This window comes from Pezoporus wallicus, unplaced genomic scaffold, assembly GCF_028554395.1.
Source record: "Pezoporus wallicus isolate ANWC-B61680 ecotype Strahan unplaced genomic scaffold, APGP_CSIRO_Pwel_v1 contig_8047, whole genome shotgun sequence".
In the NCBI taxonomy this organism is placed as follows: Eukaryota; Metazoa; Chordata; class Aves; order Psittaciformes; family Psittacidae; genus Pezoporus; species Pezoporus wallicus.
In genome coordinates, this window is record NW_026639548.1 from 965,446 (window position 1) to 982,359 (window position 16,914).

Here is a 16,914-nt window from a genome sequence, read left to right on the forward strand (position 1 = left end):
CAGAGCCTTCACAATTTCTGCTGTGTGTTCCTGAGCAGGGAATGTGCCTGATTTTTTGAAGTGCAGCAGACTTCTGGAATCGGGCGATAGAGCATTCCTGCCATACTTTTAATGGTGTTCCATCAGACAGTGAAAATAAAGGTAGGGGGAAAATGTATTATGTGAGACTTGAAGTATTTTCCTCTTACAAGACAAAATCTCAGTTTACCTCATGCACCATAAATTTGTTAAATGCTTGACTCTAGCACAAAGTTGATGCTGTGGTCCAAGATCTTTCATGGTGTGCTGCTTGCTGTCTGAAGGCAGTGGCAGCCTCTTACGTTAAGGTGTATACAAAGGAATCTTAATTGTTTGAGTACCTTACTATGAGATTCCTTGTGTCATCACATCATAAAAGTTGTACTTTATAGCTTTTTTTCAGTGCTTTGGACCTTGCATTGTTTTTACAAACCAGAGGGGTTCTGAACTTTTAAGATGAGTGTTGGAACAGTTATGCTGTACACACTTCAGGGGTGCTCTCCTTGCCAGAATAGGCAAATTGATCAAATCTTTTCTCTGCAAATGTTTTCTGTTTATCCAGTTTTAAGTTAGTGCTAGAGAGCAGGAAAAAAACCTATAGTGAGCAATAAAATTGACACGGTTTAAAGTCTGATGGTGGTTAACAGTGAAATTCAATTAATCTAATACAAGGATAGCATTAGGATAGGATGAAATTCTTTAATACTGTTTCCACAATAATTATGAGAACTTGCCAAAGTTTGCTGAACTAAGACTGTATGATGTCAACATTAGATAGGAAGACCCTTCTGTCTTCATAAAGAGGCTTTCCAAGTAAGTGAGGCTCTGCAGTCTACCTGAGGAAAATGTATTTCTTAAAATCTTGTCTTTCTACTTTAGCACTTCCTTTTGCTGCTACAATGAACTAGTCTGAAATCTGGAGCTGTAATTAAGGTACTCATTCAAACGACATAATTCTTTTGGTGTTGTGCATGTTCCCCTTCAAGTACAGCAGATGTCAAAAGTCTGTTAATTAACAAAGATGGTTGAAAGGTAAAGTAAAATGCTCTTTAGTGTTTCTGGTTTGGAAATAACAAGACAAAGCTATTCTGAAGTGCTTAGCATTTGAATGTAAAAGCCAAATCTTTATCTGTGAGTCACTGTAAATTCTCTGATCTGATAATGTCAAACAGTGTGTCTAAATTGATAAAATGCCATTTAAAAATTTCAAAATAAATCTAAATTTTCATTTAAAGGATTTGCTTTTCATTTAAAGAACTCTTTCTGGGAGTGCATTTTTAGCCTGCAGGGGCAGCACAGTGATGAAGGCAGCAAAATGGGTGAGTTTAATTTTGCTGTCAAACATCATACAGAAAAGGGGAGGAACACTTGAATGACTTAATTTGTCTCAATCTTAGATATTGATGACGCCTACTTAATGTTATTTCCCTCTCTTCTGCCCCTCTTTATTTACTCATGGATGCTTAAATGATTTCAAGGCATTTCCATTCCTGTTTAGGTTAACTGATCCCTGTTTACAGTTCATGGATTACAACCATCCTTAATGCAAGTCTGCAGTCTCAGAGCCAAGAGATAAGGGACCACAAAGTAAAATAATTCTCTGAATAGCATTTGGCTGAAGAATGTCTTCTAAACTAAAGGATGGTTAGTCAGTGTTCTGGTCACGTTAGAAGGCATAGGTGTGCTCTTCTACAAGTTAAAAAGCAGTAAGTATTTTTAAAATTGATCTCGGTATAATAAGGTTTTGTGGTTTTAAGTCATTCTAATGATAATTTTTCTTATATTTGACATAGAGATGTCCTTGAAATGTTTTTGTAGCTTTCTGTATGCTAAGTAAGAGTTCTAGCTGATGTAGTGTCATCTTGTCCTCCCTGCCTAGATCCGCGGGATCTTGCTTTCCCACCATCTTGACCATTAACAGGGTCATTGAGATGGCAGAACCTGACCTATCTTATTGGGCAGTAAAGAGTCTTAAAGTAATAACTTAGCCCAAAAATTGTAATAGCCCTTTGACCACAGATTTGGCTTGTCATGCAGAAGTTCCTGAATCTGTGGGTGACAAATTCGGATAATAACTGCAGTGTGATATCAAGGTCTAAATTTAAGGTATTGTGCCATAGTAAAAATAGATCATGCAGAAACATATCAAATTCTTTCTTCAGACACAGTACAGAAATTAACTGAATCTTTAATTTCTTCACTTTATAGGAGTGTGTTGAGATTTGTCTCTAGAACCCTAGAGACAAATTGATTTCTAGGCTGTTTTATCACCTGCAGTTGAATAGTGGCTACTTTTCCTTTTACTCCCAGCAAGGCATGATAACTTCTGGCATGTTTAATTGCTGACTAAAATAATGGGGAATATAATTTTGTTAATGCAGCTGACTAGAAAATAAAGTCACTTTGAGTGCTTCTCACTTCAATAACATTGTTGCTAAGAATATGGCTGAATATTACAGAAAGTGCTTTTAAGAGGTTTTAATCCATTTTCAGTAAAACCAGAAAATACAGTAGGATTAGTAAAGCGTTGTCAAGTGCTAAAGTTTAACTTGTACAAATTCTTCTTGCTTCAGGGAAAGAAAGATGCTTACTAAGCCAGGCTCAGTAACCTAGCGTTTGTTGGTACTAAGTTTCCTGTGTATAAAACTGGATGAATGAATGTCTTGAGAACACCTGAATAACAAATTTAACTTAGAACTAGGTAAATTTCATGAACGTCAAAATAGTCTTTTTCAGAGATATTTAAGGTCTTAAAAAATAGACTTTTAAGTTTTATTATAAAAAATAACTCAGAATAGTTCTCTAAGTTCTGTGTTAATTATTTTGAAGACTACACTAATAGGTTGGGGTTTCCTCAAGGAATAAGTTTGTATTAGTAATACTGAATGTCATATTCACAAATTGCAAACATCCCAATTTGCTGCATTTTAACACTGTAAATGATTATTATTTCCTGTGTATTAGGGTAGTTTGTGTCAAACACACATTCTCTGATACCAAAACCTCAGAAAATTAAAATTTTCAACACTATGCAGATGTAAGAATGTTGTGAATCAGTATTCTTGATACAACATGCTCAAGAAATACCTGTATGTAAAGAGCAAATATAGAAGTCTGAATAGTTCTTCCAATTTTAACTGAAAAGTGAGGGATTGATATGTATGTGTATCTTCATCATGAAAAGAACTGATAGGGCTGTGCAGAAGAGGAGGAGGAGAGTGAGGTTTTCAGGTGTACCACCTCTTTTCTCAATTGGTATTTTATGTAGATGTCTGGGGAGGTATTTGGTTCAGAAAGCATTTGCAGCCTGAGGATGCTGGAGCATCTATGCTGAAAGAGCGCTCACTGCCCAAACCAGCTGTACCAGTCAGGAGTGTGGATTTCCCAGTTTGAGAACCTTTCTGGTTCAGAAGGTGAATGCTGCATCTGCTTTCTGGCTAATCCCGAGTTGTACTGAACTCTGATTTACCATTACAGGCTATGCATTGTGCTGCTTCATCTCAATGCATTCTGTCACCTAACTTAACGAAAAAGTTTAAAGGCAAGACTACCTGATTCAGAGTTCAGAAAACTCCACTTGTTACCTGTTTAATTGCAACTGTTTGTGTAGAAATGGAGATTGTGGGGGAGATGATAACATTATAAACTGCCTCACTGTTTTCTGATCTCCTGTACAGTCTTCAGTGCTGAGTACTTAAAACAGTGGTGCAGTTACTGAAAACAAACCCAAACCTCTCTAATCAAGTCTCTGAGGCCATCTTCATTTATGCCCTTCTGTTCCCAATATCTGTTTCTAGTAAGCTGTGTTTTCTAAGGTGTCTGTGGCAAGCCTAGTCTCTTACCCTTGGCCAAACTGATTTCAAAGGGCTCTTATATTACTGAGGTCTTGTCTCTGTGTAAACTTGTACGTGTTTAATAAAGTGAGGTGTGTCTAAAGGAATTTTTTTAATGGTTTATTAGAACTTTAATGGTTGTCCTAATTAGATTTAGCTAGAATTACTCTTTAAAATGGAAATAAGAGGAATTACCAGTCTTTCGCTATCCTTAACTAAATTTTGACAATGTATCATTTTCAGAGTCAGGAGATAATGAAAACTAACTGCAACAGATCAGGATTAATTTTCTTGATGAAGATAAATTTGAAGTAATCAGCTGTAGAGTGGATTGTACATGTAAGTGATTTTTCAGACTAGTTCATGTGAAACAAGGTGGTCTCTCAAGTAAGCAGCTTGTGCAATTACATAATAAGGAAATAACTCTTAAATTTGTGAAAACTGACAAGCACAGGAGCAAAAAATCCTGCTTATCTTTAAGAGTTGGATAGTTATTAGTATCTCTAGCTGTGCATCAGATTTATGACGACTGGTGTATTTTTCTGATATGCAGATTTAAGTATGTGGTATCTTTGGCCACTTCTGTGACATTAGACATAAGCCACTGACTTAACTCCAGTTCGTATTTGAAAGACTTGTTTATATAACTAGTTTGCTATAATCTCCTAGTGAAATTGCAAAAATGGAACAGCAAACTTTATTTTGTGGAAAGTGTTCGATGCTGCATGTGTTTAATGAGCTTCATAGTCTTACAGATATTTTCAACTTTCAAGCTGGAGAAATCCAGCTTTTTGATGCTGCTATTTTTAATCAGTCTTCACAAATTTACACCAGCTGATCCACTGTATTGTAGATATTGACTGTTTCACAAAGATGTGCAATTTACTTATGAGTTAATAGAGGAACTAATGGTGTGATAAGTTCTTGCCTATTCCTGTTGGGCTGGCTGTCCTCATTTCAAGTAGCTAAAAGGGTATAGTTTTCTAATGCTGTTTTTCTGTAAAAGCAATTACAGCTATGTAAATGTCAACAAGGATGGATTGAGCATTAAAATGACTGAAAATTTTGCGTCCTTTGGAGGATATTTTTTAATACTATTCTACTAGATATAATCAAAGTTACATTGTTTCATACAAATAGTACTTATCAGGTTTAATACCTTAATTTGTTTGCTGATACATGAATTGCTGTTTGCTCTGAGTTTCAGCAGTATCATTTCGAGTGATACTCCATTCCAGTGGAGAATTACGCTTTCTTAATGATTTTAAACAGGATGATTGATGCATCTTCAGAACTGTTCAGAGGCCTACATTATTCATATGTAAGTAGTTCCTTGTGGGGACGGTTAAGGAATCAGTCTGTAAATAAAGTAATTGAAGTCTCATAATAAATGTGACTTGACATGCCTTATCAGTGCAGTTGGGAAATACATGAGTTCTGGTCTAAGTAAATGCAATCCCATGGAAAGTATGTATTGGAAGATTCTGGAGCATTCTGTGGGATTACTGTTTAGGCTACTGAAAATTCATTATTAGGCAATAATTTTTTGATATCTCTAGTAAGAATTAAAATTGGACAACTAAATGAAAATCATCATATTAAAGTTCCAGTGGGCCTGGCTTGTACCCAGAACTGTCTAACCTTGTTTGGATTCCTTGCCAGCACCATGCTGCATGGGATAATCTAGATGTGCTCTGTATGGAGCACAGCAAGTTTGAGAGGGAAGAAACCCTTTTACTGAATACCTCATTGCTGGTCCTTCAGGGTCTGCCCATGACCCTGAACAGTTCACAGGTCACCAGTACTGCATGAGCTGACAAATGGCATTTACTGTAGTAAGCAAATCCAGTAAGAAAAGAATTATTTATTCTGGTCACTAATAACAGCTAATATGAGTTAGGTGCTGAATTGCCCAGTGACCAAGAAAAGATTCCAGCTAACATTAGTGTCATTATTTGGTATGACAGTTTGATGGCAATCAAGATTTCTTGATGCTTGCTCTGTTGTGACTTTCCTCTTACCAGCTTTGAAGATGGTACCCTGGCATGTAGCTTTGGCACAGCTGCCGTGGATGGCCCTTCCTCGTGGGGTAAAACCTCTGAGTAAAATCTTGCAAACAGACCTGTGATTACTGGCCATACTTCCAGATTATTTTTAGATTGTTCTTTGCAGCTGTGTTTGTTCTTTGGGTAGTTATTAAGTCTTTTCCTCATTCATGCTGCCATTGCTCTTTACTTTGGTACTGCCAAGATCTTCACACTAACAAGGTGTCCTGAATCCAGAAACTACAGTCCTTGAAATAAAGGTGTTGCTCCTGAAGAGAGCAACTCTGAGACATGCCTCTTCTGCTTTAGTCCAGTCCTCCTCAGACATCCTTACTATTTCAGTGGTCAAGTCAAGACTTTCAAGACTTTAAATATACTTGCCTTGTAGCAGTGAGATTGAATGTTGCTTGGCAGTGCTTTATGCTGTTGTGAAAATAGATCAATTCTCAAGAATTGGAACATTAGTGGGAAGGAATTGAGGTGAACTGTGGGAATTGTTGGACACCAAATTACAGAACTTCATAGCTTTCTGGTAGGTAATATACAGTGTGCAGCAGGAAAAAAGAATCTGAATACACAATTCAGCCTAACACTGTAGCCTTGCAACAGGGAATGACTGAGTCCTCTTTTGGAAATGCTGGTTCTACATGACTGCACTGTAGCGCAGCAGAAGTCTTGATCCACAGGATGACTGTGCAGCCCAGGCCAGTTTCCACAGTGATCTTTAAGATCAGTTGATGTTTGATGAAGTGCCTTATTCATTGCTATGAAAGCTACAGTTCTTTGTGCCCTGATACCATGTACTCACACTGTTGTCTTTAGTGTTCCTCTATAGAAGCACTGCATGGCTAGGAGATTTTAAAAAAGCAGTTTCTTGCTGCTGAGTACCTCCTTTTGGAGCAGGAGTGGCTTAGAAAATTGATCATCTAAGTTTGGGTTGTTACAGTGGGACTGGGGAGAAGCATTAGTGTGTCTGTGATAAAGGGAAAACCATTCTGAAGGGTGGTAGGAGCAGGAGTACTGAATACACCCCACTTGCAAAGTTGCGTTTGAGAAGCAGGCTTTCTAGAGCAGTGGGAATCCTCACAGGAAAATATAACTGAAAGTAAATGAAGTGCAGAGAGCAGAGTAGGAATAGTCTCCTTAAGAATAATTCCTCTTCACATAAAGGAATGCTACTGTCCCAGAAAAGCTTTGTCCTTAAAAGAACGACATTTGAAGTAAAACACCAACTTCCAAATATCTGTTTTAAAATGAACTTATTACTCCCTAACTCCTGCTAGAAACTCCTGCTTCTCTTGCTCACCTAGAAGGGATGCTTGCATGTCCATGCTAAAAATGCAGATCTGTCACTTGGGGACAACTTCTTTACTACTTTTCAAGCCTTAAGAAATACATTTGAGTAAGACTCTTGCTGTCCATTACAGGATGCTAACCAAGCTTCATAAACGGTCTGTAATGCTTCTTATAGCAATATTTTCCAGTTTAAAATATCAGTGGAAAAATGAGGGTTCTGTTTGCAGCTGGAATTTTTCACTAAGAATATTGCTTGAGTGGGGAGAGGGAAAAGGCCTTTAACTGATGGATGTCATGAAGCCTCTGCTGATGTCATGCAAGTGGTGCCAAACTAACTGACTTGAGTACATTAGGTGTGCTCCTTCCAGCTTAGTTTTGTTGAAAAGAAATCTAGTTTCACCTACTTGAGACCACTCGTTAGTGTGCATCAACCTGTGGTGACGGTGATGGAGAGATGTGCTTTTGAACCAGCTGGATACGCCAGCGTAGATGCATCAGCAGCTTCCACATTAGTATGCGGAATTGGGTTCTGTGTGACGCTGTTGACCTTTTGATGAGTTACAAGGATTGTAAGAATCATTTATTTCAATAAGCTGGTGTGACAAGGAGAGTGAAGCATAGGAACCATTCAGTGTCCTCCAGGCATTCAGAAATAACAAGTAGGTGTTGTCCCTCCCTTTCCTCAAAAACCTAACCCTGTTAGGTTTTAAGTTGCCTTCTGGCTTTCATCCCTTTTGGATAAAACTTGGCATTTGTTCTCAGAGGGGTCTGGTTGTTCCAGAGGGGTTTGTTGTTTGGTTGTTCCAGGGCTTGCCTTTTTTGCAAACTGCTTTATTATTGCGTTTTACTTGGTTTGTCCTTAATACCTTTATGACTGTGGAGCTCATCTAGTCTCTTAAAATGGAAAATTAGATCTTAACAGAACTGGAGTATGTACCTTCTAGGGCAAGCTTACTTCTGAGAACACCCTACAAGCTGCAAATGTGGCTTTTGTTGCATTGTACAGTGGTTAGTTTAGCTGTGTTAGCTGCAAATGGGATCGGCTGGGGAAGAGAGCAGGAGGGGAGGGGGCAAGGTGCAGCTCCTGCTGTTCGTTTCTGAACTTCCAGATGCCCTTGAACCCTTCCTTCTGCCTGAGGGTCTGCTGCTGACCGGGAGTTGCTGCGGGGTGGTGTCGCGATGTGAGCCGAGCAGCCGTCCTCACCGTGCTCTCGAGAAAGCCGGTTCGGTGAGCGTTCTGATGTTACCTTAAATCACCTCTTGATGCTAAGGGATGGATTTTAAAAGAACACACTGTCATTTCAGTTCTGTTTGCACTGAGGTGTGCATCCTACAATCGGTTACATTTGGCACGGTGCAGCAGTTCTACTACTATAAATCCGGGTTTAGCTGAACGGAATGTCGGGTTTATTCCCTGAGCTGCATTCGTGTCCAACTGAACAGCTGTGAATCAGCTGCAGGCCCCGACCCGCGGTAAGGGACCCGGGGAGCCCGGCCGCGACCGGGGGCTGCGGCAGTGCAGCAGCGCAGGGCCGAGGCGTTTGGCAGCCGAGCTGCGGAGCGCTGTTCAGATGGGTTTAAGGTCCCAGGAGCAGTCCGGAGAGCTCTGAACAGCCTTCTCCTTGCTCTCCGTGTAAGCGGGGGGAGCCCGGTCCCCACCCCGTGCGCAGCGGCTGCGGGAGGCGCGGTCCCGGCGCTGCCTCCGCGGCCGGCCCCTCCCGCAGCGCTACCTTAAGGGGCCGGGATCCGTGCGGCGGGGGGTGGGATTTCCTGTGCCGGAGGTCAGCTGCTCCCGCCGCCCCGCCCCGCGCCCGGGTCCCGCTCTGCCCGCGCCGGAGGGACCCGCATCCTGCCGGCTCCGTCCTCTCGGGTCGGATTTACAGAGTGATGTGTAAGCTACAGGATGCCCAGCAGCACTGGAAAGAGGTTTAAACCTACTAAATACATCCCTGTCTCTACAGCAGCCGCCTTATTAGTGGGTTCGACTACTTTATTTTTTGTTTTCACGTAAGTACCGCTCCGGCGGAGGGGAGCCCGGGCGGGGGGAGGCGGCGGGGATTGACAGCTCCTCCAGGCCCCGCCGCTGCCGGTCCCGCTCCCTGTCTGCATCCCTGCCGCCTGCTGTCCCTTCCTTCCTTCTCTTTGCGGAGGCTGATGATCTCTCCGTGCCATAAAGCGTATCTGACAGTCGGATCCTCCATTTCATGGAACACAAATGCTGCCGGACTCCTGCAGCTGCTGGCGGTGCCCATCACAGGCAGCCGGTAGCGGCAGCCCCCCGCTCCCCCCGGTCTGCAGGCAGCTCTTGGTGTCTGGGAGGGAAATGCATCTGCAGCCGCGGCCGCCCTGATGCCGACTGGCGTGAACCAGCCTCTGCTTCAGGAGGGCGAGCTGGCCTTTCCCTCGGTCTCCGCTGTGTTTCGGGGTTTATCCGGCAGAGCCTTTCGAAGTAGAGGGAATCCTGTTCTAGACATCACGGATTCTACGTGGTTTTATGTAACTGTCCCTAAAAGCCTGAGGATCTAATGGACAAATTCAGATTTGCTTGAAGGAGGGAGGGGGAAACTTTTTCCCCCCCTTCCTCCCTGTTTCCTCTTCCCTCATTCCTTTCTCCCTTAAATGCAGAATTGAGCTCTGGCGGGCGGCTTGCGGATCTCCTGTAGTTCTATTAGTATGTGAGCGGTGTAGTGCTTCAGCTTTCTGTTTCTCCTCCTTTATATAAACTTGAGCTATGTAGATCGCCTCCCCTCCCTGTGCTGGGGCAGCGGCAGCTTCCCTGCAGAGGCGTTGGTATTTCGAGAGAGATGCTACAGAACTGCTCTGAAATGAGCTTTGACTAAGCCGCTTTTTGGAGAGGAGAAAACAGCACTGTTGGATATTAAGATTTATTGTTTCATTTATTTTGAAACCGTTTCCCTTGGTTTGCCATTGGTAATTTTGAACTGAGCCTACTGAAGCTGTTAGAAGCAGAAGGCTATCAAACAGTGGGAGTATGTCTGTGTCCGTGTCCTTATGCTTCTTGGTTTGGCTGTGACGTGATTCTTCATGTGTCAAAATGCTCATTACTGGCACAATAATCTCAATGTAGGATTCCAGAATAAAATGCAAATGTTGTTTTGTCTAACAGTTTCTTTAAATCAGAACAGATTTTGACGCTTGAGTTATGCTCTTGACTTAATGTGACTTGATTTCTCATTGCCTGTTTTTAATGCATTTGATATAAAGTGCTGGTAAATCCTTTCAGGATATTGAACCGTTTCAAGAACTGGTACAAGCCCCAAGAACTGGTATAAATATAAGCCCCTCATTCATCATTTGGGCATCTAATTATAGTTTGGCGCTCGCGGACAAACACAAGGCTGAAGTTGGCTTTTGGGATGAACTTGGTTGACGCGGGTGATGTGGATGTTTTTCAAATATAATATGAAGGTGGGATCTTAATGCCAGCATTTATTTTTCCTGCACCTTGAGAAATGGATGCGTGCTCAGGTTGTTTTGGAAGTTGTGTGTTTGCTTTCACATGATTCTTCCAATGTGGAGCTACGATTACTAGTGATACAAGACTTTCTGGGTAACAGTTGTTGTTGAAACATCCTTTTGGCAGCAGGACATCAACTGACATGTTTGCTTTAGGATTTGTTACTGTACGGAAGAAGCAATTTGCTTTAGTCTATTACCAGATCTCCAACTTAACTCTGCTCCCTCTGTTATCTGTGAATAATTACATGCAAGATGAAGTATTTTTAGGCTCTCTCCATATTGTAACTTGGCCTGTGCATCTTGAAGTGTTAGTAATTTTTTCTGAGGACTGTCCCAGACATACGTTCTCTGCTGCTGCCAAGTCTTGTGTGTAATAAAAGTAACACATAATTGAGCAACTGTTGTCAGGCAGTATCTGGAGTCCTGTCCATTCAAAAATACTCAGATAAATGTGTATGGAATCGCTGTTGTCTCTTACCCTGAGCAGTTCTAACAAAATCTATCTTTGTCTTGGAATCAAAGCAAGTACTATGCATGGGATCAGTGTCTTTTTACGTGACAGTGGGTAGTTTCCCCTTTCTCAAGCATCTCCCATTTTTATCTTTTTCCACAGGCAGTTGTTTGTCTCTGAAGATCTTTTTGTTTGGATGTGTTATTAAAGGCTGAGGAGATAGACCTGAATTTTCAGGGGTGTTGATTTGCACAACTCTTTTGATGTTGGGTAGATCTCTGACATGCAGCGATTGAGGCACTGGCCTAAAATTGCTCTAAGCAGTGTTATTAAATTAATCCATGCTTACTTTCATGGCGCAAGAACTTTATGAGCAGAAAATTTACATGTGTTTTTATTAATTCCTTATTTGTCATTAAGCTCTAAGGCTGCTTTGTCTGTTAATGAACCAACCTGTGCATCAATATGTGAAACTGGTGATAGATGGGTCTTGGATATCAAATTTTGGGTGCAAATCAGCTCAGTGGGATTATCAGGGACACAAGCAACTTCAGTGCAGTGGAACTGAATAATGAAGGTTAATGTGTGTGGAAAATTTGAATAATAACTTTTTACAAACCATTTACTGAATATAAAAAACAATCCTTGTAGGGTGCTGCAAATATTTCTGAGTAACAGGTATGAAAACCAGAGATTCTGACTGGGCTTTCTCCCTAGGCGTGTTTGTGGGCTCAGGCCACATGTTGTTAAGTGTCTTGGGCTAGATGAAAATATCTTTGAACTTGAAGGCCAGGGTTAGTTTTTAGCAGTATAGCCTTTATTTTTAGCTTTTGTCCAAACAGCTTTGCTAAATGGCAGCATATAAAGAGAGTTTGAAGTACATGGTACCCACTGTTATTTCATGGTAGTGTGGATCAGTGATACACTATAATTTGGTTAAATTCCATTATAGATTCTCCTTTTTTCTTTTTCCTCATCTAGCTATTTAGGATTCCCTGTATCAGTGTTATATTCCCTCTGCATTTATGAGGGGGAACTGAACTATTTAGCTATCAAGATTATTGCCTGGAAAGGCAGCTAAATATCGCAGTTGTATTATCACAGGCTTTTAGCTCTCCATGTGTGTTCCTTTAATAATAAATACAAGCATGTGAGTAGGTGTCTAATTTGTCACAGTAGGAGAGGTAAACAAGCATTAACTGCAAGCATTATGAAGGAATGTATCAATATATAAAGATTAGATTAATTTACTTACATGAAATCAAATGGCATCATGAAGGCAGAACCAATTTTTCTTTACATTGCAAGAATCCAGAATGATTCAGTTGTAGCAGACATGAACTTTTTTCTACCCAAACCATTTTTCTTCATGTTTCTCATAAGGCTTTTTGGTAGAGATAGCAATTTAACCTATTTTACTGAAGTCTGGACTCTTACGTCTTGGACTGGCAGCTGCTATGATATGATCATTCAAAGAACCTGACTTTTGAGAACTTCCTGCCTTATTTTAGGTTGTCTAACTTCAGTAATAATAGAGAATGCAGCTTAACTGTCAGTAAGCATAATGCTGTAAAGCATGTCACCCAATGAGCTGTTGGACTTAACAATGTTAAAGGCCTTTTCCAACCTAAATGATTCCATGGTTTTTCTTGAGCTAGTAGTTCACTTGTTTAAATTGTGCTACTTACTGTAGTTTTTATTGCTGAGAGCCTCCAAGTTTAGCAGCTGCAGTGCCTGTATCTGTAGATTACACAGCAAGCTAAAAGCATAAGGTTTTAAGGAAAAACTGTGGCTTATTTTAGTAAGGAGGAAAAAAAAAGGTCTTGATTCTCTCACTGAATGTTGTAGACTAGAAATTTCTGATAAAATACCCTTTTTCAGACTGTGCTTTCAGTAGCATGCAGGCACTTGAGCATCTTTGAAGCACAGCAGAAACACATAATTCACATCAAAGGTCCAGGTGCCACTACTTCTTTGATATAATGGTAGTAATGCTGCTATATATTATTTCTTCAACAGGATAATGAAATGGGTAATTTTCTGGGTTAAGGGAAAACACAAATAAGATGAAAACTCACTCAGGCACTACTGAAAATGAGACTTCAGCTTTGTTCTTAGAAGTCGTAAATGGGAGGTAATCATAAGCATACTCCACAGACATATGCATTGGCACTCTAATGCAGTCTGTGGCACAGGGGAATTTAATACCAATAACATTCAGGAGACAACTGAGGAGTCATAAATTGGTGTAGAAGAGCAACTGAAGCTGAAGTCACAGGAGTGGTGGAAAGAAAATAAGAGAAAGAGCTTGTACCCTGCTATTCAGCTGGTAGAAGGAGGAAGCATGGCTGTACTCAGTAGCAGAGCTGGTGGATTTACCTTAGCAAGATTGAAAGCCTTGGGTTTATTCATAAATGTTTAAAAATGTGGTATTCCCCCCACATTTGTGTATCATGTTACTGTATTTCATGAACTAAAAAGACTAAGCATTCCAGCAGTGGCTGAAACATCCAGGTTACCAGTATATGAATTCAGATACATTTCTATTATGACAAATGTACTTCTTAAAGCATAAGAATGCCCATCCCCCATTATCTGATCCTGCACTAGAATAGCCCTAAAATAAATATGTAATAGCATTTTAAAGTTCAAAACTGTAGTAGCCATTCTAGATGGTAGTTAATGGAAATATAATTATATGTGTACCTTAGATTCTTGGACTGTTTGTTAGATCTCGTCTTCCCATGACTTGTATATGTTCATAGATTAAAAATGGGAAAGCATCATCTGCGGGTTTGACTTGGGTTTGTTTAGTCACTAGCAGAGGTCAAGCTAATAGAACATCATCTTTGCTTTAGTGAATTTTGTCTCCAAAGATGTTTTTCTTACCTAAAGTATTTTAAGGACTTCACTGAACTCCAGTTCCAGATGTTCAGAACTTCTGCCAGTTCAGTGTTCTGATTTCAGTTAGAACAAATGATAGAAAGTGATTTAAAATTTATATTGCAGATGTTATGGAGCTTCATCTGTAACACAGGTGCATTTCATACCAGCTTAGAGGAAATAGAACTGGATACTGATATGCACAAAAAAGAGAAATTAAAGATACTAAAGAAAAAATCATAGCTTGGGTTATCCAACATATGAAGATTAAACAGCATGAATTCTATCTTATGGTTTGGCCTCTGCCTAGTAACTTGCTGAAGACTGCTGGTGGATGTGGTGTAGCTCTGGTGGCAGTTGCTTGTGATGGGTGGTGCCAGAATTTCAAGGTTTGCTGTGGTGTGTGTGAAAGCGCATGGATACATTGCCACTGCTTCTCTGCTTCCTCCTTGTACCTCCTGATCAGTCACACCAGCTACCCTAGGAGTTCTGGAATCTTTGCAAAACAAAGCTTGTCATCCTTGTCTGTCTGTAGCTGTTCTAGAAATTCATTTGATGTCGGTCATGCTAATTGTAAAAAAGAACAAATTCCCCTTCTTGAACTTTCTAAACCATACTTCAGTACTTGATGTATTCGTGGATTTCTGATAGATTTTTTAAATTTTTTTAGTTCTTTTTTTCTCACATGCCAAATCAAGACATTGCTGGAGCTGGTAGGGAGCAGCTTCAGAAAGCAGACATTCACTGACAGTAAATGACACTATATAAAAGAAGAAGAGTGTGCAAAAAAAGGGTGTGTTGGTTTAATCAGTGAATTTCAAAACTGACTTCACAAATAAACAGTGATTTCAAGTAGTGCATTTCAGCCTTCTGAGGTATCTTAACATTTTCCATCTTAAATGCATCTTTAACAGCTGGTTCTTCCTGTCCACTCTTCTTGTGATCCAGGAAAGGTAAAGCTTGCCAGACTGACCTGAGTCATCTCAGTTGTCATGTCTGTCAGCTTCTGAAAAATATTTATTCTTGTTGTGACAAAGAAATGTCCTTTTAAGCTGTGGCAGTTTCATCTTGGTATAGAACTTCTGTAAAAAGAATCTAGACAAACTTGTCATGCAAGATAAAAAGGCAATCTCAGCAGGAAAATCCATTAAGCTGAAGTGTGAAAAGTTGTGTTGGTTTCTTTTAATATGCCGAAAGAGAGCTCAGTTCTCCTGCTTTTATCTGGTTGATTCTATCATCTCTGCTTCCAAGAGGCTAGCAAAGCTGGCAATACAGGACACTTTTGAAAGCTATTGAAATTCATTCCTTTAGAAAACCCCCACTGATATTTATTATTAACAGGAATATTTTTTTCTTCCTGTAGTCTGGGAGAGGGAGAAGGAGAACCATGTTTCTTGGTGGGAGTCCATAGGTAGACATCCTCAGCTGTGCACATGCAACCATCAGAATGGCATGTCAATGCTCACTGTAGATCTTGTTTTAAAGGCAGAAGAGCTAATGCAATCAAAGTTATTCCTGTCCATGGGCCATGCACAGCTGCGGTTCACTGTGTGATTTATGCCAATAACAACCTCCTTCCTATTTTTCCTAATGAGCAGAGATAAAGGAGGTATGGAAACAGGAATGAGTGTCTCAATTAGATCAGGGTGGGCCTCTCAGCCTTTTTACATGAATATATAAGCCATTTTTCTATTTTTCTTTAAAGTCCTTTTCAAAATGCTGATTTGAATACTGTCCATGTTTGCTCAAGAATGCCACACATGTGTCCTTTTATAAATAGAAGCAATCTCTACAGAATTGCTCCAACAACATGGGAATTCAGTTGGCTTATTGGTAATGCAAGCTAAGGGATGCTGCTGTTCTAAACACAAGTAAAACTTAAATTGAGAGACAGATACATGTGTCCTTAAGAGGTCTGATTTTTGAGGTTCATTACCTGGGACAGTTGTTGTTTACACAAAAACCTTAAGTGTGTAATTAACTTATTCTGTTAGTGGGTGCTTCTTATCTGAAATCAGATGTAGGACACTGTGGCGTGGGGATCGGTGGGACCTGTGGAAGGTAACCTAGAACAGGTTTTCTGTTACTAAGTGTACAAGGAAACCTTTCAAAGCCTACGAAGGGAAACCATAAGTTCTGTTTATCTTGCATTAGCAGATGTCTGAAATACAGTATAAGGTGGTATAAGCCAATCTAGAGCATGAAATAGAGGCATACTGGAGTGGGGAAAAGTATCTTAAAAGCTGAATTGGTAGTACCTTTGTGTAACCAGTACAAAAATAGAATACTGATTTACTGCTCTTTGATTTGAGCCAGTAGATACAAGACTTCTTTCTCACTAATTCAAAAGTAATGTTCAATTTGGCTGCACTGTTAGAGAGCTACTATTAGTTGGTCATTTGTCAGTGGGTGCTGCTAATGAAATTGAAAGGAAGAGGCACAGGGGCTGAAATAGTAATGCTGCAGGCTTAAATGGAAATTCTGCTGCCGCCTTCTGCCAGGAATAGTGGAGATTGGAAAAATGTAGCCAGCCTAAATCTTATTTTACCATAGGAGAGGTGGTTTTGGGGATCCCTGCTTGGTGATTGTCATAATTAATTCAAATGAGTACACCACAGCACAGTGTATACTATGTAAATCTGCAACCCATAATCTGTATCCAGAAAGAGGATTTAATTACTCAGTGATTGTTCTTCCACAATTACTAATGCAATTTAGCTAGACTTGCTCCAAAGCTGTCCAAAGCACCTCATATTCTGAGCTCTAAACCTATTACACAGACATTAGTGGGTGCTTGTTTTTCTCTTGATGGATGTTATGGAATAAACTGTCCAGTAACCCATACTTGGGTATTGCAGTGGTTACCATGGTTTTCTGTTTGTGAAGGTGTAAACACAGAATTTGTGGA

At 40.2% G+C, this 16,914-nt stretch overlaps 1 protein-coding gene across 3 annotated transcripts in view; it reads left to right on the forward strand.

Moving 5' to 3' along the window:
• The first annotated feature begins 411 nt into the window (after positions 1–411).
• Positions 412–16,914, forward strand: part of ZDHHC8 (zinc finger DHHC-type palmitoyltransferase 8) — a 126,042-nt gene continuing 109,539 nt past the window's right edge. The window contains exons 1-2 of one of the 3 annotated variants that reach the window (XM_057414905.1): positions 412–1,724; positions 4,095–4,190. In XM_057414905.1, coding sequence (XP_057270888.1) covers positions 4,189–4,190 — 2 coding nt within the window. In that variant the 5' untranslated portion in view covers positions 412–1,724; positions 4,095–4,188. Of the gene's footprint in view, positions 1,725–3,985; positions 4,191–8,962; positions 9,200–16,914 lie in introns of those variants that run through there. The other 2 variants (XM_057414904.1, XM_057414903.1) reach the window with 2 other exon arrangements.